Source organism: Botryllus schlosseri, chromosome 3, assembly GCF_051294905.1.
Source record: "Botryllus schlosseri isolate E-star chromosome 3, Bs_hap1, whole genome shotgun sequence".
In the NCBI taxonomy this organism is placed as follows: Eukaryota; Metazoa; Chordata; class Ascidiacea; order Stolidobranchia; family Styelidae; genus Botryllus; species Botryllus schlosseri.
Window position 1 is genome coordinate 12,834,191 of NC_137238.1, and position 21,615 is coordinate 12,855,805.

The window sequence follows — 21,615 nt, forward strand, 5'->3', positions numbered from 1 at the left end:
TGGATGCCAGATTAAGAAACCCCAACTGATCATTTCGTCATCTATCTGTTCATTACATCGCATTATCTGTTTTGTATATCGCTTTGTACTTTTTTGTGTCTTGATCGGATGAAAATACAAAATCTAACGATTATTACTATCACGATTAAGTATTGTATGGCCATTGGCCATGGTCAATTCACGAAATCGGCTTACAGCCTGTAAGGTTGCGATTCCATGACTCGCTTTGTCAACTATTTTTCATTGATGTCGCAATTAATAGTTGATAATGCGCTGTATTCTGTATAGGCCTATACTTCAGACATATTTCAGTACCGTAGGCTACGATATAGGACGGACAGTTATAAAGCCTTTCTTCGCTGCAGAACCTTATATCGTGGCTATACGTACCTATATAAACTATGTAAACAAAAATTCTTATCAGTAAATGTATATTCATGCGGAACACATATACTTATACTCGTAGAAAACTATAATTTATACTTGAAAATAATGATCTCAATATAGATGATAGCAAACGTGCTTACAATCCATTAAGCGCCGCAAAATCGATAACCTTTTACACAAAACAGCATGCTAACACGAGCATGCGGTGTTGGCACTCGTATCCTCGTCCCTTCGGGAATCCGTGTCAAGACTGGCTGAGATCTCTCTTGGTGTATTCGTGTCCGCCGTAGCATCCGAGCTTCCAGAGTTTCCAGTTCTGTATGCCTGACCTTGGCTTACAATCATCAATGATCTCATCCGAGTTACAACCAACTTCAGCAATGCGTTTACCGATTGGATTATATTTTCGCCAGTAGCTGCACTCGTTTCGAAATATGGAATCCTGAAAAGTGGAATTCACAATCATGGAACAGATATCCTCCGGATGATATATTGCTTTCGCATGCTAGCGCTAAAGGGCCATCGAATTTTACATGTGGTCACGTGACTTGTCATGCTTTCGATCATGCCGCTTGACAGATCTATCATTTGCTAACATGATTATTAAACGAATGCTCGGCGTAACGCTTGGTATCTACATGTCCGTCCGTAACACAATTTCAGGTGCCTTGGTATACTCAACGACGTCGTAGCATAGTGTGAAAACCACAAAAAGCGAACTCTGTTTTATTTATTCCCCAGAATATACTACGCATTGTGTAATGAAAAAAAACACTTTCATCAATCCAGCCCAGTCGCAAATAATCGACACACAAAGGAATTGCGATATCAATTGGAAGAAGTGTGCGATGTTCCGAGTTCACCCGAATTTCACACAAGATAATAGCAATCGTTTCAGTAACTATCATCTTCATAGCAATAAAATCTGTATCGACGCTAGTTGGGGTACGAGGACACGTATTCTGTCGAAATGGTGATTGCGACGAGCCATAACATCACAAGATCTAAGATTAACAATAGTTTAGCCGCATTATCATCGATGTTTTGATAGTTTTATCATAAATAAACACATAACTTATTTGATACATTGGTGTGTATATCAGTTTGGTGTATGCACGAACGCCTGGCTGCCTGCAGAACACTCGACAAGATTCGGCTAACAATGGTTCAACTCACAGGATATGGACAAGGGACACGAATTTCGAAAATGAATTTTGCACGGTAATTGATATCATAACAATAAAATAAATTACATTTAAACTAGAAAATAGGTCACGTTTTGGAAATATACCAGCGTCGAATTCACGAGTCAATATTCATGAATGATACATATGTTATACGTTTTTAAGAAAACTTGAAAAATCTCTATTTTAACCAACACCATCTTGGTCTCCGATATCCTATAATAACCGATAATAAAATTTCTAGATCTAAATTACATACACAATGAATGTAATTATATATTGCACTGGGCCCGGCCAGTAGAGTTAAGAAAATAGTAAAGCACAACGGACAAAAGACGAGCGAACATGTGCACTAAAACAATAGAATGAATCTTATGAAGTTAACAAAACGTAAACCATGTTGCGTTCCAAGCATTGACACACAATATAATTATACAGTAACTGTTTTGACTGCAGTACAGACGTAGCAATGGATAAATTGGGGTACTGTGCAAATATGATCATGGTTTTCTTGCGACTTCGATATAATATTTTCGCTGTAGTGAACCTTTCCCCCATATTGGGGCACGATTGATCATCAGTTATCAGCGTCGCCAACCCAATGATTATGTTGCATTGCGTAAATAACTTTTGAACATCGTGAAGTCGGGGAATGTATGGATGGACAGCTATAACTCGTAAATACGTCAAAGGTATCTCACGATGAAAGATTACTCTCAAGGGATACGCCTACACGCGACAGTATCGCAGTTAACTTGATGATGAACCATGTTATGTTTTTAAAAAACGACCCGCTATGAAGTAAACACACGACTCCGTTGGGTTTTAACCTTTTACATAAAGCAAGCTTATGGCATGGGTAATTTCGACTCCAATCCCAGAAAATACATACTAAGCGTTGATAAATTAATCGACCTAGAGCCAATGCAGGGCCGCGAATGCACCAGATTCACACTTCACAAATTCCGAGTAGCGACCGAGAGCGAGCCAGAATGAAAATTTCGAAAGGCAAACAAGTTCCAGGATAGTAACGATTAGAATTATGTTAAAACACGGCACGTCACAGAATAATTTTATGACATCACATGCGAAATGACGCGATCGGTTCGGCTCGATATATGGGTAAGGCGTTGAATAATCGAACTACTTAAGTTACAAAAACTCGTATATTGATTTAAATTCTGACTCGGAAAGAAATACAACAAAGCTCAAGCTCACTTCGTATCAAATAACAGTACATTTTCATAAACACGAGAGTCGCAAATGTATGTTCACTTATACACGTTTTGCACTATAGAATTCTCCTATATCATTTTCAGTAAAACTCAAAGTTAGACTAGAATTGAAATATGAACATAGAAAACATGTTAGAGATTTAATTAGAATTGGATTACCGGCATTTATTTATAATTAGTCTGATCGGACAACTGCAATTATCTAGTAGAATTATCTAATAGTTGCCAAGCCTGCAACTGAGGTTTGAATGCTCACGCGGTCAGAAGAAATTATCTCTAAACTATATTTATAATCAATATCATTTCTCTTACTGCATACAAAGAGTCCATGACTCTAATGTCACTACCTGAATCGAACCATTACAATTGACGTACCAATCTTTGAGCCCAGACCTACATGTGAGACGTGTGGTAGCGGATACTAGTTTTGGAAGAGCACAAGGTCACCCGGCCGCGATAACGGAAGCATATGCGTGACATGTAATATCCAATTCCGAATGATATCTCATAGCTAGATGCGGTGCAATATGTCTCTGTGCAAGTTTTCCTAAGTTCCGTACGGGTCACGGTTCCCGGTTAACACGAGCACGACGACGTTGTCTTTGTTTTGGTCATCGTATCCGATACTGTCTCCGGTTGACTGGGGTCCATGCCGGATACATAGTCCTTCATTCTTTTCATGACCATGTCCAGTAACGTGTTCACACTCTCGGTGACGTTTTCGCCTGTGGCCGCGCTGGTTTCCATGTAGGAAATACTGAAAAGGCAAGTGATCTTATGCCCGAACTTGGGTTGTAAATAAAACAATCAGTGTGATGAAACGGGTATTAATCTAGTAACACGTACAGTTAATCTCTGACGCTACAGCAGTCGACTTAATTCATGTAGATCTATTTGTGCGTGGAAGTAAAACTTCCAGCACAACACGGTTTACAACCTTGCCGCGATGGTTGAGTAGAGCAGCGAAAAGCACAGAGAAGTTTCGTAATGCGCATTTTGATTGATTGGATTCGTCACGTTCAACTGGAGTGAAAATGGACGGATTCATCTGAATATTCTTACCACAAAATCTAAGCATAGTTTTGATATTGTATGTAGCGAGTCTAATCCTGCCCATATTAACAATATATTTAGGATCATATGTTTAACTTAGGGTCACCATATTTTGGAAATGTGAAAAGAGGAGATTTTCAAAATTTTCAGACTTGCAATCCTGAAAAATGGTAAATTTTTCCAACATCGTGGTCGGTTGAAGGTCAACTTTCTGGCCCAGCTCCGAAATACAAGCCGGAGCGTGACTTCAGTGCTGATTTACTGTATCTAAGTCGAATTTTGGATTTTGCCATATATTTAACCAAAATTCTCAAAAAAGAGGACAAAATCTTTCAAAAGAGGACATTTGGGCGTTCACCGAGGACACTTTCAAAAATGTCAAAATAGAGGACAAATCCTCTTAAAGAGGTCGTATGATAACCCTCGTCTAACTTGGCCTGTATTGGTAAGTGGATTATGAAACGTTCTGTTTGGATAGATATTCTTACAGGGATATGATGAGTACAGACTGTGCGCAGTTTACGCTAAAGATATACGGTATGGGTAAGTTCATTAATTTCCTGGGACTTGTTACTTTGGTAATGTTCAGTTGTTGTTGCAATGATACGATATATCGACAAAGCGCATACAGAGTGCATTGTTTTGCCTAAATATTGAATTCTAGCGGTCCTTTCATTAAATTCAGAAGGTATCTACCCCTACGACGTCAGAACTCTAAGATAAAGCTCAGACGAAAGTCCCTTGCAAGTTTTTGATCACAGCGAAAGTATAACGACTTCCTGACACCAATGCGTCATGAGGCATGCTATTATACACAATAGCATTGTATTGGGTAAATCAAGTACGAGGTATAGATAAGTCTAGGAATCGCAAGCTGCGCAATCGAAACAGGATCCTTTAAGATCTTGTGTGCTGGTTGCGTATACGCCTATAGTTTATATCACCGGATGTGAAGACAACGACTGTACAGTTTACATAGAGCATAACTTTAGCATGCTCGAAAATATTAATCTATGCTCACTTCAATTCATTGGCAAGCTGTCGGCCTTGTTTTTCACTGACAGCGCGGGAGTCTAAATCTTTCTTGTTTCCGATCAGTATTATGTCCGGGTTTTCACAGTACGCTTCTTCTTTGATTTCAACTGTATAACATAGCGGGAGTTCAAAAATACACGTCGCACACATATCCGACATGCATGGAATTGTTCTCGTTATCGGGTGTGACAATGAATATACGGGGTCATTGGTCGACAATTATACAGCAGACGTGCCTAGAACTAAGCGATACGACTGCAAACGCCGTAATGATTGCTGGAACAACAAGATACTCGGAATATGTCTCGAATGTGCGCAAGATGAGTGTATCGAAGCGTAGTACCACCTCAAACTCAGTTTATGAAAGGATACGTGTGCCAAAAGCATAAGTGTTGGACTCAGCTAAAATATTTCAACGCTCTTATATGATAAAACGCTAGAAATGACACCTTACCTAACCATTCCCGCACGGCATGGAACGTCTCTAAGTTACCGACATCAAATATCAGAAGAAAACCCATCCCATCCCGGAAGAACGCTTTCGTGAGACTTCTGTACCTGAACGAAAGAAACAATTCTTTCAAAAACACTGCATACGAAATTTCGAACTTCTGATACCATTCAGCACATTCCATCCTCGAGATGAGTGACAATTAATACTACAGACGTACTCGTACAGACAAAATACCGGCCGAGGACAAATTACTATAATTGCAACCTCCGCGGCTTTAATTACTCGTTAAAAACCCGTATCCTTTTTATTAAACACTATTCAGCGCTTGCGATTACGTATTTATTGAACCGGCGTAGGTTCAACGCATCTAACTGAAGCTACCGTGGCAAACAGTATCAATAATAAGGGCCCACCACCAGAGAAAGCGTGATACTGACGGAAATTCACTACCGAAATTACAGTTCTGAGTTGGTGTCACGATAACTATGACGTGGCAACTATGAAAAACATATCACGGCAGTCTGGGGGCAAATAGCGGCATATTCACTCCCCTTATACCTAATGTCGGTAAAAATGTATCTTATGTTAGACCACAATGTTTCCACACATCCGCGCACATTAAACAGCGACCCTTTTCATAAACCACTAAGAATACGACAAATTCCCTGGTCCTGCTCCAATTGTATTTTTTCAAGCTCTTGCCCGACTCTTGCCCGGATTCTAGAAATAACTGTGATCCGGTCCGAAAAAGTCCGATAATAATTATCCACTGACAGGATGGTATTGAATATCGATTGAAACAATGCAAACAGGACATTAAAACCTCAAAGACCAAACCCAACACTTATCTGAAGTAATTATGCCAACTTTGACGTAGCTTGTGGTTTGTTTCCATGAATGTTTCACTTCAAACATTGATGCAAGGGTGGAAAAGGTCAAGGCTGTCATATTCTTAGTAATAAGTACTGATCCGTATCCGATCCGACTCTGGCCCTATCAGAAAAAGTACTGAGCCGGCTCCGAACCGGCTCCGGCCAAAAACGGGAGAATCCGGCCGGATATCCAACACGTCTTCGGTCCATGCTCCGCCCTACTCAGTACCCATATTAGTGCTGCAGATAATTGTGAGGTAACATTGAATAGGATTTTGTCACCGACATATATGTCAAGGTAGTCACCCTTGATTCTCAAGTAAAGGTAGAAGTAACGCTGTGGATTTCTTCTCAATTACAGGTAAAAGTAGCTATTTCCAATCACAAGGAATAATAAACACGACCTCAAATCATCCACATCAATGTTAGACTCGACAAGCGTATCCTTTTGAAAAGGAAGAAAGTCTGCAGAAAGACTGAATTGACGTTAAACTATTTGTGGGCGTCAATTTTGTCTTAATTATCGTTCTACTGCAATAAAGCAATTCAGTAATAGAAAATACGCAATGCGTGGATACCTTTCTTGCCCTGCCGTGTCCCATATTTGCAAATGAATCTTTTTCTTGGAGTCCGCACCGTCGTCTTCCGGAAAATCGTAATCCTGCGAAGACAGAGTAGGTCAGAAGGCGAATTCATCAATCCTGTATTTGTGTCGGGAGTGGTTTCCAGCATCGAGCACAAGTAGAGATCGTTTACGGTGTACTTATTATATACTGTAATAAGGTGTAAGGGGTGACCCAAAAAGCCTAGAATTGGACTGCGTACTACAAGTCGGCAGACAAGGAATCACAATACAGAATATCGACTTGCTGTAAATGACCATTGCAGCCGAAAAACACCATGAATACCACAAATAACAGAAAGGTGTGCTAATGTAGCAGTATTCTACTTTGAAATTTTCATGAATATGGAAAGAGGGTTAGATGTCTAGAAATTTTTTGATCGTATTCTATGATAATTTAACTGATCCGTTGTTGTAGACTTACTGCAGAAATCATACGGACTGGTAAACATTGTGGTGGCGCGTGGCGTATAACAGTGCATTGCACATCTGCATTACTGATTAGTTGCAGGTCTGAGTACGACCGAGGTTAAATTCACAAATACCGGAGTTTTATCTAAGCTCCAAATCACCATCCGATCCGTATAAACGGTGTCTTACAAAAGCCTAGTGGGTCGTGCCTTAAGTCGGCAACTCACGAATCAGAACATAATTATCAGTCTAGCTATAGTGTAATCATCATCAGCATCACTGTCATTTTCACTAATTTATATCAAATTAATACAGCACATCATTGGGATAGAATGAAAAGATAGGAGGTTGCCGAAACGATTTGGAGTAGTCTTTTAATCAGGCACCCACCTTGGCCTACGGTACGTAATCAAGACGCATGCACACTGAACAAAATAAAGGATAATATAAAAGTTAGCGACAAAATTAATTCTGCATGTGTCGGTATAGGAGAGGTCGATATGTCAGATTGAGTTCCGATAATCTTTAGGGAAGACTGCATTGATGTAAAATGAAGACATTATGATGTATTGATTTACAAACACGAATAATACAAAACAGCTACAACAATTTGAAGCATCACTATTACAATAACAAGATCAACCGTTTGGCCAGAACACGTCGATGGCATAGCACAACTTGATTGGTTAAATAATTATATTTTAATACGTGTTTACAAAAATGTATTACATTATAAAATCTGAAGAGCTTCTTGAAGGTTCAGAACTTCAATATGCAATTGTATAGTATATTCACATTGGAATGAACCCATCTAAAAATAGTACATTGAACTCTCTTATTCGAAATTTCATGCTGGGGACGTGATATTTTGTGATACGATTGTTGATATACCATGTTCTTTCCCATTCTCTACTAGTTGCTGACAATTACCCCTGACGAGTGTCAGCCGAAAATATTCGAGTTCATCTCAATATGAATATACTATTCAATTAATATAAAAATCTGTTATTTATTCAAATGCGCAAACTGTATGTTTCCGTAAAGTACATTTGGAAAAGTCGAAACACATTACACAATGAACGTTATGAAGAGTAGGTAGCCCCTCTAAAACAGGCCTGATTTGGTACAGTATACGCAGATTTAATGTACTGAGATATGAGCGTTTTACCCTATTTAGTTGAACAAATGATATTCTTTATCGGCTAGGTTCCGTTGCCTGTCAAGTCTAGACTTACCGTCAGATCAGGCAAAATAGTTTTGAGCTGAAGCACTGTGCAGACGGAATGCCAAGATATGCATTAGATACAACGCATGCAGTGATAAGTGATATCAGATTTTAGGCTGCGTGTCCGCGGTCCATTATCATGTCTCGTGTTACAACAACAACATCACCATCTCATGCTTGACATTGCGCTTGCATAATGATAGTATTCTCATAGGACTTAAACACGATCGATCGCTCTGAGATGGGGCATAATCTTTACGTCGGACGAGCATGAATGATGGCCTTAGGAGAACTGGACTATGCACCTAATGTCGTGATAATGAACACCTTTCCATGGAGTCTATTCTGAGATAGTAGCCGCTATTTTAGACTTGTCCAAACTATGCATTAATTCAGGCACCGAAAGGATAATTCTGTGGCATTTTCAGCGCTTGTGTTCAACCAAAAGTGCAGGTTTCTACGTATGGAAAAACTGATTCCTACGATCGTCAAGATGAAATCGTCCGTGCACATATGAACAATGAACATGCGATACTGAGGCATGCGACACTTGAGCACGTGCGCTAAAGTTACGGATAGCATTAGTTTTGAGGTTATATAGTTGAAGGGGATGAAACCACCCAGAAGTTCGATGAACACCATACACGTGGGACCCAAGACCCGCGTTTTGTTGGGGTGCCAAAGTGCTGATTTTGTTCTGGACGTGGTTCACAGTTGTTCAAGGGACTGCGTTGAGAGCTGGTGTGCTTGCGCAGCATCGTGAAAAATTATAGGCATCGGTTACGTTCCGCCCACGAGGATTCCCTATTCGTGCCCAGTATTGTTGGGCTGCTCAGATAACAGTTTGCCACCGCGGGCCATAGTATATCATTTGTGGTGTCATCGGGAATGACTCACTCTTCTTCTGCGGTGGAATATAAGGAAATGATCTTGGTTTAAACCAATTTCCGGGCCGAACACATAGCGTTAACTGACGCAATTTATTATATTATTCACGGCGGGAATAGTGTGATAATTCTGGCAAAGGCAAATCAATAAAATTTTCGATGACGCTATGTTTAATTTAATGTTAGAGTTGTTGTTGTTCGTGGTGATTTTCGAGTGCAGCTGTCATTTGCACCAGGCCGATATTTTTTTATGAATCCGTTGCTGCCGACTTGTAGTACGGCCCACTTGTAGAATTTCAAAGGCGTATCATATCGCGAGGAGGAGACTAGATAAACCTCCAACAGGGATTCTGGGAAGGAATTCTGGATTCGACATCAACCTATTGGTGTTGCAGCTTTGAATCATACCAGTAAGTTACCCCGCTACTGAATTAATGTTGTAATCTTGTAGTAGCCTTTGTGCAGGGAGAGAGAGGAAATTCTGATCCAAAACATGTTGATCGAAGACATGTCGTTCCAAGATATCAATAATGTTGTAAATGCCTGATACTGCACAAAGATGATCACAGTGTAGACTGTAGAGCTTCTCCACACTCCTTTGCGAATATGAACCTCTAAAATATCGACACTGCTTGTGCTGATAAGAGGGCGAGGACAAGTATGGATAAGCCTTGAAAAGTCTCACGAACATCCAGCGTTACATTTCGAGGTCTCGAGGTACTTAACAAATAATACATGCAATTGCGAAATTGCATGTTAAATCGTACGTAGGCTATGTCTACGTACCAATTTCTTCAGCCTGAAGTCGACCCCGACCGTCGCCGTGAAACGACTGCGGAACTCTCCCTCCATGTATCTGTGAAGGAAACAGGTCTTTCCGACGCCCGAATCTCCTAGCAACATGAACTTTATCAGGAAATCGTAATTGGAATCCAAAACTTCTTCTGTGAAAAAGAATAAATTTTGGTATCATTGCTTCTGAACGTATCAGTTGGTTAGTGTATTTGGTTGCAACCAGATGTGGGTTGCAATGATGTTGGCCTTATTTTGCAATCAGCCCCTCGAATATGCCTAGAGGCGATCTGTACGGGGGAGCGGACCTGTTTTGTTTGTTTAGTAATTAGCTTACCTTTAATAGTCCTTGAGTATGTCTGGGCGCGGGTGTGGGTCGCGGAACATTTTCAAACCGGTAATTGGGTCGCAACCATGCAAATTTTGGGAACACGGGGTTGGTGAACACGTTATCTCCAACGTGGTACATGTACAATTTGACGTTATGAGGTTTCGTTCCCATGTCGGAATGGTCGGGATGGCTTCAGCACGGTACCGCGTAACCATCACGTACAGGGGTTATAAGCGTATTTATAACAGAGCATGGATATGGAATCATCACTCTTGGTACATATCGGTAATGTCCCAGTAAACGCTAATACAGTAGCCGACATATACGCTGATCTTTCTTTATAATAATGCTACGTTAGGTCACTTACCAGCATTATTCTGCTGCTGCATTGACATATTTTCTCAACTTTTATCCGGTGTCAGGCACAGTGTTCTTGTTTTGTACAGGTTGTCTAAGAATACTAAACCATAAAATATTAGTCTCTGAAAGTATCAGCAATTCAACACTCATCAGTTTCTCCTATCATTTGTTAAAAGGATACGACTGTAGATCGCCACGCTGTATCAGGGAGACAGGGCAGTAAATACTAATTAATCAACGGGAAATCCGATAGCGAAAATGATGAGTATCCCATCTGTTGAGCAACATACCTCAACACTGTTAACACTTTAGCTGCCAAGGCCTATAATGGAAATTGCCAGTAAACGCCAGCGATCAATGAATTTTCGACTAGTTGGATATTTGGCTGGAATCGGGCGTGCTGATAAGTACAAACCTTGCGCAACTTATGAAAAAATTTTTTTTTCAACATCAATGAATTATGAAAATAATTCAATTTTTTTGCTGCTCATTTTATGAAAAGCCACCTAGTAGTCAAACCAAAAAAAGGTTGACCTATTGTATGCAGATGTGATTTTAAAAAGATACTTCCGGCAACGAAAATGGTGGTTTATGACAACAAGCCTATTCAGTAGCCTCGGATACAGCCGTAATCCGGGGATAGAACCAATTACGAACTTTACTGTACTCATTTCAAAAATATCCTAAATATAGGATCGCTGGCATTTTATGCGATTGAGTAAAATCCTATATTTAGGATTGCTGGCAGTCAAAGTGTTAAGTTAACTGTTACGTCGCTGAAGCTATCACGAATAATATCAACTACTGCTGTAAATTGACATGGGCTGTCGCAATTTCTCTTGCGATCCAGGTGCAATTGATAAGCAGTGGCGACTAGCAATATCCATGTTTCCATTGCCTAAACAAACAGTTACATAATCTTTAAAATTCAATACCCCGATACATATATCCCACTCGATTAATCTCGCACGATATCAGTTAATACGAGCATATCACTGCGTTACCAAGCATTTTATACCAGCACACTGCCTCTGAGTATATACTTAACAATACTATCATACTGCATACGCCTATACAACGACCATGCTGCACTAGTTTCGTGAGTCAGCCACAACTAGATGCTGTAAGCAGGAGGAACTATAGGAAATGTATGAGACTGTAGACATCGCCGTTCATACATATTTAACTTATGACAGTCACACAGACCGCCACTCGTTCAGTGATTGACAGAACACCATCTACAATCATGTATGCGGTCTCTTGTATATTTGCGAAAAGCCCTGTCACTACGGAATTTTCTATTGAGCATATCCCATTACATATAAATATATATATAGCTCAAAATATTCAGTGGTATGATTCCAGCAAATCAATAGCTCGGATACGTAGCGCGCATGACCGCTTGCAGCTGTATTTATCAGTGGACGCCAGTGAAATAGCATGGAATATTTGATGAGAAGGCGTTCGTCACACGCCGCGTAAACATCCCAACAAGCCGCGCTATGCATTTGTATTTTCACGCGTGCATCGAGGCGATGGATAGTCAATATTATTAGATGCGGCTTTTCCGGTGTCTTATTGCCGCATTTAGTATTTGCATAATTGATGCTTTTCACGCCGCCGACACTTGGTGGAAGGATTGTGGGTGTTATCTCGGTTTCGCGTGGCCTTCCTTGTCGTTCACGGCTGTCTTGTATAGTGTGAAGTATAGTACAGTGTGAGTACATGGTGTACGCCTTAAGAAGCTTGTAACATGCTATTTACATTCGGTCGGAAGTAACTTATGAGTCACGGAGCCCATGCTCGCATGTTGAATGCATGTATACATGCGTTGTTCATCTATCATCGCGACAGGCGTATTAGAATAGAATTAACCAAGACTATGCAAAATCGAGTATCCGATCCATTCGACTAGGAATCGAGTATTAAACTTCAGATCGAGATCACTTTGATAACGTCATGTTGTTGTAATCAAGTCACAAGGTTACGAGTCACAAATCAATTTGAATTTTAAAGTTTTGACTCTGGTCGAGTCGGGCCATTATCAGTTCACCACCGAGTCATGTTCGAGTCCAACTCAGCGAGCAACGGGTCGAGTCCGAGACTCAAGTCGACGTGCAAGTTCATAGTGTTTACTGTTCAGTATCGAGTTGAAGTATGGTAAAACTCGCTTCTGTGCAACTCTTGGGTGGTATGGAAATGGGAGGACTCGGATTCAATATATAATCATTTTCTCACTCTAAACGTGCTTATTCCAACAGATGACAGACACTTTTAGGGCCTATTTTTCAATTATAGGGCCTGATATACGAGAATATAATAAGTCATACAGAATGTATCGTGTCATTATATGGCTTGGTCGAGACATGCGCAATCACTTTAGTACAATGCTCCCCAACGTTTTTGTCTTAATTCCCAACTTCAGATTTATTCCGAGTTGTCATTCCCCACCACCCAAAACTCCTATTTACCCTTTAAAAATGCCCTTCCATAACATTTGGCCAGACGTTTAGCATGAGTTGCTATTGGAAAACCACACCAGTATACGCATGACAATCGCATATAACTGCAACATAAAACGTGTGAACCGATACCGGTAGTAACCCTCAAAATTTAACGAAAGCGGTATTACACGTCATACTGGTCGTGCTGCATGCGTTTGTGACGCCTTGATAGGTTGTCCAGAGTTAAAAATGAGTTTTTGTGAACAACAGGCAATAAAATTTTCGATACATACACTCAAGAGCAGTTAACTGGTAACGGTAATCGCGCATGTGTCTCCGTAAATATGTAGACCACCCTGTATATAATGTTTAACAAAAACGTCTATTCCCCACCAGAAACCAGTGACTTCCCCACCATTGGGGAATTTCCACTGGTTGGGAACCACTGCTCTAGTACAAGACGAGTCAACGCTAAATTGGACTCGAGTCATTACAACCCTGTCACACTGTAAACCCATGGGTGGAAAATACGTGTGCTTATCAGATTTCTATTTAGCGTGGATGGTAACTCAACTAAACGCCATTTTCAGGTATCATATTGGGCTTTGAGATTTTTTTGTTTGGTACACGGGAGCAGAACCTACAACACAAATCCTGGGATATATCTGCGTAAGCATTGGTATATTTGACTCATTTCTCCCATCGCAAGAGTGTGAAAGCACGAGTGAAAATCGACGAAATACACCATTTTCGTGGACAGTGCAGAGCAGTGTCAGCATGCATGATTTGGAAAATTCTAATATGTCCATTTTATGCGACCACAAAAATAATGCGATTCATACACTAGATTATCGATATTCAATCTTTTTCGACCAAACTATTTCATTGCGCTTTGACACAATGCTGTGGGTTGGTTGCTAACTGGCTATCTCACATAAATGTCGCTTCTAATAAGGGGCGTAGCGTTGTGGTGCATGTTTTGGACGCTGTTACAGAACCCATCCAGGTTTCCCGGCTTCCACGGTGGCGAAAAAGTATCGATACCATTATTTTAATACTGGATAATATCTTTTCTCGCTAGTAGACACGAATCATTACAATTAATACTCGATTCGGTTTCGATTACTTGATTCATTGAGACCGGACCTTGAATTAAGAATGTAATGAATGTAATCGGCATTTTTGGCGACAAAATCATTGTAAGCTATCACAAAATAGGCCAAATTATCCTCTGACATGGAATGGTCACTTCCAAATCGAAATTACGTAGTACGTACACGTCAGGTTGAGCGGCCACAACGGACAAATATAGACACCTGTGAACGAATTCAGCTTTCAATCCAATTCTATGTCAAGTCCTGAATACATTCTATACCACAAACAAGTTCGAGTCGATGTATTAATTCAGTACCGACTCACAACTGCCCAAAGGCCGAATCATTCTAGACATGCCACTTCCAATGCCTAATCCTATTTAGGAGGACATAATTCCTGTCAAGATATTCTAACTTCTAATGCAGGTTCTCCAAGCCCAACTCTAACCATATTCATGCATAGCTCTGATAGCAGCAATGAGCTACAAAGCATGCAGTAGTTTTTAATAGATTTCGTTATATCTCATACATGATTAGTACCGACCAATGGCTAGCAATAATAATAGCGGAGATTTCCCCTGAATGTTTAGACATATCTCGTAAATTAGTGACCTTAACATTTGGAACTTACACGCTATTTGGAGCAGACCTACTTGGTGCAATTTATAAAATTAAACGAAATATTTTCGGCCACCCGTTCATGCGACACCGACAATTTATTCATTCGAGAATCTGTAGCTAGTTCATGACAATCGTCTCTGCTTTTTCAAGGCCCTCTTTCCTCACTACATCAATATTGAAGATGAACAGTGAACACTGTAATATAGCATGGAGCAAATGTTTTTATGAAACAAGCGACTATAGTAAGCATGGTAATCAAATTCCTAACATCCCATGCTCAGTTCCATCCACTACATACAAGTCCAATTTCATGTTAGTAAGAGGACGTTTCGTGATAATATATCCAACTAAACAGTGACACAATATTTGGCGGTCCTGTGTTAAATCATTACTCGGCGATGAAAATCATATGTCCGTTAACTCTACACTACATTGACAACAACTGCTCGCACCATAAATTAGCAACGAGACTGTAAGTCTTACTAACGGACCTAGGGCTCTGTCATCGGGTTCACTCAGCCTACGAATGCAGCAATTTAAGGCAGACGAAATTACAGTTAATACGAGCAACAAAACCATTGAGGTATAATCGCCAAACAAATCATCACTAACACGGGAAATTCCTCAGAAAACATGAAGTCGGCTGTCATTCTAACGCTGCCAAAACATCGGTACTACTATGCATCTGATATTTCCATACTATAATACATACGTAATGCGCGAATTCGTTTCACATTCGTCACTTCGCTGATCAATCTACGCCGCCAACAAACGTGTACGATTGGCCATCCCCACAAACTTCGCAGTGCACCGCGAGGAAGAGCAATTATCGTCAATTTTGAATAACAATTGAGATATGCTTGTGAATTTGTGCCAATTATGGTATTAGGTCAAACCGTTTCACATTGAGGTCTGTTCAATACGTCGGGAATAGTATAGCAATTAGCCGAATTGTAATACTGATATGGTTATACCGGCAGACGGCGCTCCATATGACGATTCGTTTAAAGGTGTTTTCTCTCTTATCGGCTAACGTAAGTATACAGGGATATCCCTGGTAAGTATAACCATAGTGTCCTATATGGTGTCGACACAAGCAAATCGCACGGTTCAATGAAATTGTATCACGTCACAGTTTCCATTTGGCTACAGGCAATTTGACGGTGATTTTTGACCGGCTTGCCGAGCATTAAATTTAATGAATCGGGTATCAATCGAAAGCTGACTGTGCACTGATTACGAAAATATAAATTTTATTCCGCTCGCGGCCCTGGAACCCCCACAATCAGCCCCCAATTATTCATTGTCGAGTAGATTGGCAGTGTGACGCAACAATGCTGTCTGGCGAAACGAGAGACTAGCTCAAGAGCAAGGATGCGGCCGAGCGGCGAGAGTGGGATCAGCTGACGTCGCGGCAATAGCGATGTGCAGCCGCGCCACAGAGAAACGCTGCGCTGTTGATACTTTTTCTATGCGTTTCGGTACAAGCGAGCACACGCCAGCCTTTCCTTGACTTGTAAGGGTAGAACTGGGTCCACGGAATGTATCAGGGCCCTACAAATTTTCGCGCAATATCCTTCAGCTGATAGCGATATGTAGGCTACGTCTAAGTAGTCTACATTGGATATGTCAGATTATTATGATATCGATTGCCTTAGCTCGCTTGATGCGTAGGGCTCCAGAGATGCGTGGCGCTGTTGATACTTTTTCTATGCGCTTCGCTAAAAGCGAGCACAAACCAGCCTTTCCTTGACTTGTAATGGTAGAACTGGGTCCACAGAATGTATTTGGTCCCTACCAATTTTCGCGCAATCCTTCAGCTGTTAGAGATATTTCTAGTAAGAAAAATATACTTTCCAGTAATAAGATTCACTCAAGACAGCAAATTTAGATAATGTAAATATATCATATTGTAGTAATACAACCACAGTGTTGAGTTTTCACTCTAGTCCCCATAAGCACCACGTCGGTGACCTTGCCAAATTCCGAGAAGGCGAAAAAGTGCAAACTCTGTTGGGCCGAATCGACAATGGACATTCAGTTATTCACAGATGCGAAAAAAATACTGCAAATCCGTTTTACGTAAGTTACATTAGGAATATATATACAGGCTACAGAATGAATATAATTCAAATATCTGTGATACCACTGTATTACTTTTGACGCAAAAGGTCCCCGGCATTCAAAAAAACTATTTGGTGATTGAAAAATGCTAAACCAAATTCCAATGTCAACGTTTATAGTGATATCAGATATATTCCAGTGAAAAACAAAGGTATGAATTTGGTGGTAACATTTTGGAATCATTTGGCAGGTATGGCCTGCAAGCTTTCTAGTAACGGATTGAATCCGGACAGCGATACCAGTTTAATTCGACACTCCTGCTGTTAAACTTTATTCAACAATCAACATTTTACCTGCTGCATGCGCGGGCCAAGTCCTACCCACACGGATCAAATAAAAGCTTGTAATGTATGCTCATGCTCAATGCTCCTTGCTCACACTTAACCATAAAAGCGACTATAGAAAGTATCGACACCCGCCATCAACAGCGCGACGTGTCTCTGGAGCCCTACGCAACAAGCGGGCTAAGGCAATCGATATCATAATAATCTGACATATCCAATGTAGACTACTTAGACGTAGCCTACATATCTTTATCAGCTGAAGGATATTGCACGAAAATTGGTAGGGCCCTAATACATTCTGTGGACCCAGTCCTACCCTTACAAGTCAAGGAAAGGCTGGTGTGTTCTCGCTTCTACCGAAACGCATAGAAAAAGTATCAACAGCGCAGTGTTTCTCTGTGGCGCGTTTGCACATCGCTATTGCCGCGACGTCAGCTGATCCCACTCTCGCCGCTCGGCCGCATCCTTGCTCTTGAGCTAGTCTCTCGTTTCGCCAGACAGCATTGTTGCGTCACACTGCCAATCTACTCGACAATGAATAATTGGGGGCTGATTGTGGGGGTTCCAGGGCCGCGAGCGGAATAAAATTTATATTTTCGTAATCAGTGCAGAGTCAGCTTTCGATTGATACCCGATTCATTAAATTTAATGCTCGGCAAGCCGGTCAAAAATCACCGTCAAATTGCCTGTAGCCAAATGGAAACTGTGACGTGATACAATTTCATTGAACCGTGCGATTTGCTTGTGTCGACACCATATAGGACACTATGGTATAACGCAGTGATTCTCAACCGCGGCTCTCCGAGCCGCATGCGGCTCTCGACTGCTCTCCGTGCGGCTCTCACTAACGATGTGAAATCATTGATGCTTCTACGGAAATTCTAATTATTCATGATCATAAATAAATCGCGCCTTCAACACAACAAATGTACGTTTATGTTCACGTTTACTGACGCGAAGGTCATTCCCTGATCACAATAGAATCCTACGTAATACAAGTTGTACGGGTTGTGACGTAACATTACCGATAGTAATTTCGGTAGGCTTTAAATCCGAACCTTTACTGCTTTACTGAAGGCTCTGACCGTCTGACCTAAGCCTAATCAGGTGTCTGTAATGAGACGGGCGAAGTTTATTTCGCTCGAGACGGCGGCTCATATTAGAATACGGGTGACAAGAGACTCGGTCAATAAGACAATCAACGTTTGGGGTAACTGCAGGTACTTTATTTTCTTACTCTTTGCTTTGATCTTGATAGCGTTAGAAAATATCGGAGACTTTGGTTCAATGATAATGTCAGGTTCAGATCAACCTGCAAAGAAATCTCGCACCCTTGTGCAAGAAAATCGGGCCTTTCAAAGTGAATGGGAAGAGGCGTATTTTCAAATTGAGGAAAACGGCAAAGCGAAATGCCTTCTGTGCCCTATAATAATAAACGGTGTAAAATCTTTCAACGTTAAGAGGCATTATAAAACACATGCGGGAAAATACGACGTCTATCAAGGTGAATCAAGGAAACGGAAGTTAGAATGTCTGAAAGCAGAGCGTAGCAAACAAGGAAAAATGTTTTTAAAAAAAAAAGAACCCGAAGAGGTAACAATAACATCATATAAGATCAGTCATCTATTGGCCAGCAATATGAAGCCATATTCTGATGGCGAAATTACGAAGCAGGCTATTGTTTTGTTTACCGAAGACAATTGTTCTCCTGCCATTCAGCAGAAAGCTAAAAAATTGCAGCTTAGCAATGATACAGTAACGCGTCGTGTCGATTGCATATCCCAAGATCTGCATGAGCAACTTATTCACAAGTCGCAAGATTTTTCTTACTACTCGCTTGCTCTTGACAGCACTAACGACATTACCGACATAGAGCAATTAGCTGTATTCATCCGGGGAGTCATGCCAGATTTCAAGATTTGCGAGGAGTTTCTTACTTTGCGATCTATTCATGGCACAACGAAGGGAACCGACATGTTTCGTGAATTTCATGCTACTCTTCAAGAAGCGCATTTAGACCCATCGAAATTATATTCATTGGCGACAGATGGCTGCCCAGCAATGCTCGGCAAAAATCTAGGTCTTCAAGGACTCGTCAACAAATGGCGTGCTGAACAGAATCTTGACGCTGTGACTTGGCAACACTGCATTATACACCAGGAAAGTCTTGTTGCTAAATCATTAAAGATGTCCAATGTGACAGATATAGTAATATCGACCGTAAATTGGATTCGAGCAAACGCACTTAACCATCGAAAATTCAAGGCTTTTGATTGTGATTCAGTCTAAGATTGTGGATTAAGTCTCAATAAACATGTTGTGACGCTAAATCTGTGGTGATCACTATCTATTTACTATCTGGAAGAATGTAAATTGTAAATCATCCGCAATCGGCTTCAACGGTGAAGGGTATACCTCGGTATACCATCGGTGAAGGGACGTGGCTGGGTAACGTCGTTTCGGAAGTTGTCCGTATGGGGAGTGCCCGCTGTCACAGTGTCGTCTGGGGAAATTGTCGTATTTGTTTTGGCCGTCGCTGTTTGAGCCAATCGCGGTTTTGGCCGTCGCTGTTATGGCCGTCGCTGTTGTGGCCAGTCGGTGTTTTGGCCGTCGCTATTAAGGCCGTCGCTATTTTAGCCGTACACCATTTCGTTGATACCATTTTTGATGATATTTTTCTATTCTCAATAAATTACGTTATTCGTGCCATCATGCGGCTCCCGACAGAGTTGAGGTTCATAAAATGGCTCCCACAGTGAAAAAGCTTGAGAACCACTGGTATAACGTAACGGTCAGCTTAGATTCGAAGCATTTTGGTCCAATCAAATCCACGTGTCCAATCTATTGCAAATATATTATTGTAGTTCTTAATGTGATACCCATTTGCACTGCAGTGATGTATAATAAACTGCTATCATTGACATAAATATGTTGTACCGTTGAAACGGCAGTAGTACCGCTACTCCACTCCGAGGTTCGAACATAGGCCTATATCTCATGAAAGTTCATATCATAAGGACCTGGTATAATCTAGTCCCGTACAGCAGAAGGCCACGCAATAATAATATTACATACAACACGACTGCTTTCTTTGGCGAGGGAAGACCTGCGCTTGTTAAAGATCACCACAACTGCGACCCTTACTACATGCGATATGCCTTGTGAATTGAATATATATACCGAATATCGCTTATCATTTACATACCAGCCTGAAATTCTTCTTGTTTTATTAGGTATTCGTCTCGCTAACACTAATTTGACACACCAATTCTGCACCAGAAAGACGTTGCGTCTGACATTAGGTCCATCACACTCTGTTTACAACGTATTTAGGGGCAAGATATCGATTGTTGCGACTACATTACCTGCTTATTCGCCGCCTCCTAGAATACAATATATTTATCACATTTATTAGCAGAGCCCTCCCGCCATGTGTAGGTTATATACACGCAACGTTGCAATGCCTTATTAATAAATAATGACTTCGCCAAAATCTTGCAAAACCTAATCGAAGATAGCACGAGAACAGCGGCCCATAAACAATCAACGTACTAGCGAAACCACGCAACGCAAACAAGGATAACGGGCCGGCGTCTTGCAATTTGCTGTCATTTATGCAACAATAATGCTGTGATAACCTTTGCTAGAATGAATGATTTGCCCCGTCCTGGATTACTGTTTATCGCTAGCCCCTTAAGGTCTTCTCGTTCGAATGGTGGCTGTTATCATTATACGGCGTTATATGTAAGGAGCAGAGGTATGGTCACTGGTCAGTAACGAAGTACTTCATGTTGTACGGAAAGCAAATGCAGGCTTTATCTACATGTAATATGTATATTTACTCAGAAGATTATCTATTCAGGCTACGTCCACTTCTACTTAACAGGCTTTTAGAAACCACTACTTGATTATTAAATTTTGTATTTTGTAAAGTGAAAGTAGTTTTGTGGATGGATGCATCACTTTTACCGTGAAGTTGTCATACCAACTGGGCTAAATAGCTCCTGTATCCTGGAAACTAAATATAAATTTAAAAAACTGCACATAATTGTGCTGTCAATACTAGGGCAAGCTTTTGTTGCAGTCAAATTTGTGAAAAATGGCACTTATTTTTCACAAAAGTTGCAGTAAAAAGTTGCATTTATTTTTCTAAAAATTTGCATTTACGGACAAGTTCCTTGTAACTACTAGGGTATGAGG

At 40.8% G+C, this 21,615-nt stretch overlaps 1 protein-coding gene across 2 annotated transcripts; it reads right to left on the reverse strand.

The window, feature by feature from the left end:
- Positions 1-414: 414 nt before the first annotated feature.
- Positions 415-11,146, reverse strand: LOC145435803 (ras-related protein Rab-27B-like). 2 transcript variants are annotated; one of them, XM_080313076.1, is made up of 6 exons: positions 10,856-11,146; positions 10,152-10,309; positions 6,799-6,881; positions 5,349-5,452; positions 4,881-5,001; positions 415-829 (listed from the first exon to the last, which is right to left on the reverse strand). In XM_080313076.1, the coding sequence occupies exons 1-6, from the start codon at positions 10,881-10,883 to the stop codon at positions 577-579; spliced, it is 747 nt and encodes a 248-aa protein (XP_080169202.1). In that variant the 5' UTR covers positions 10,884-11,146; the 3' UTR covers positions 415-576. The 2 variants fall into 2 exon arrangements, with proteins under 2 accessions (XP_080169202.1, XP_080169203.1); XM_080313077.1 differs by lacking the exon at positions 415-829 and adding an exon at positions 1,103-3,563 and having other exon boundaries at positions 10,856-11,134.
- Positions 11,147-21,615: the final 10,469 nt, after the last annotated feature.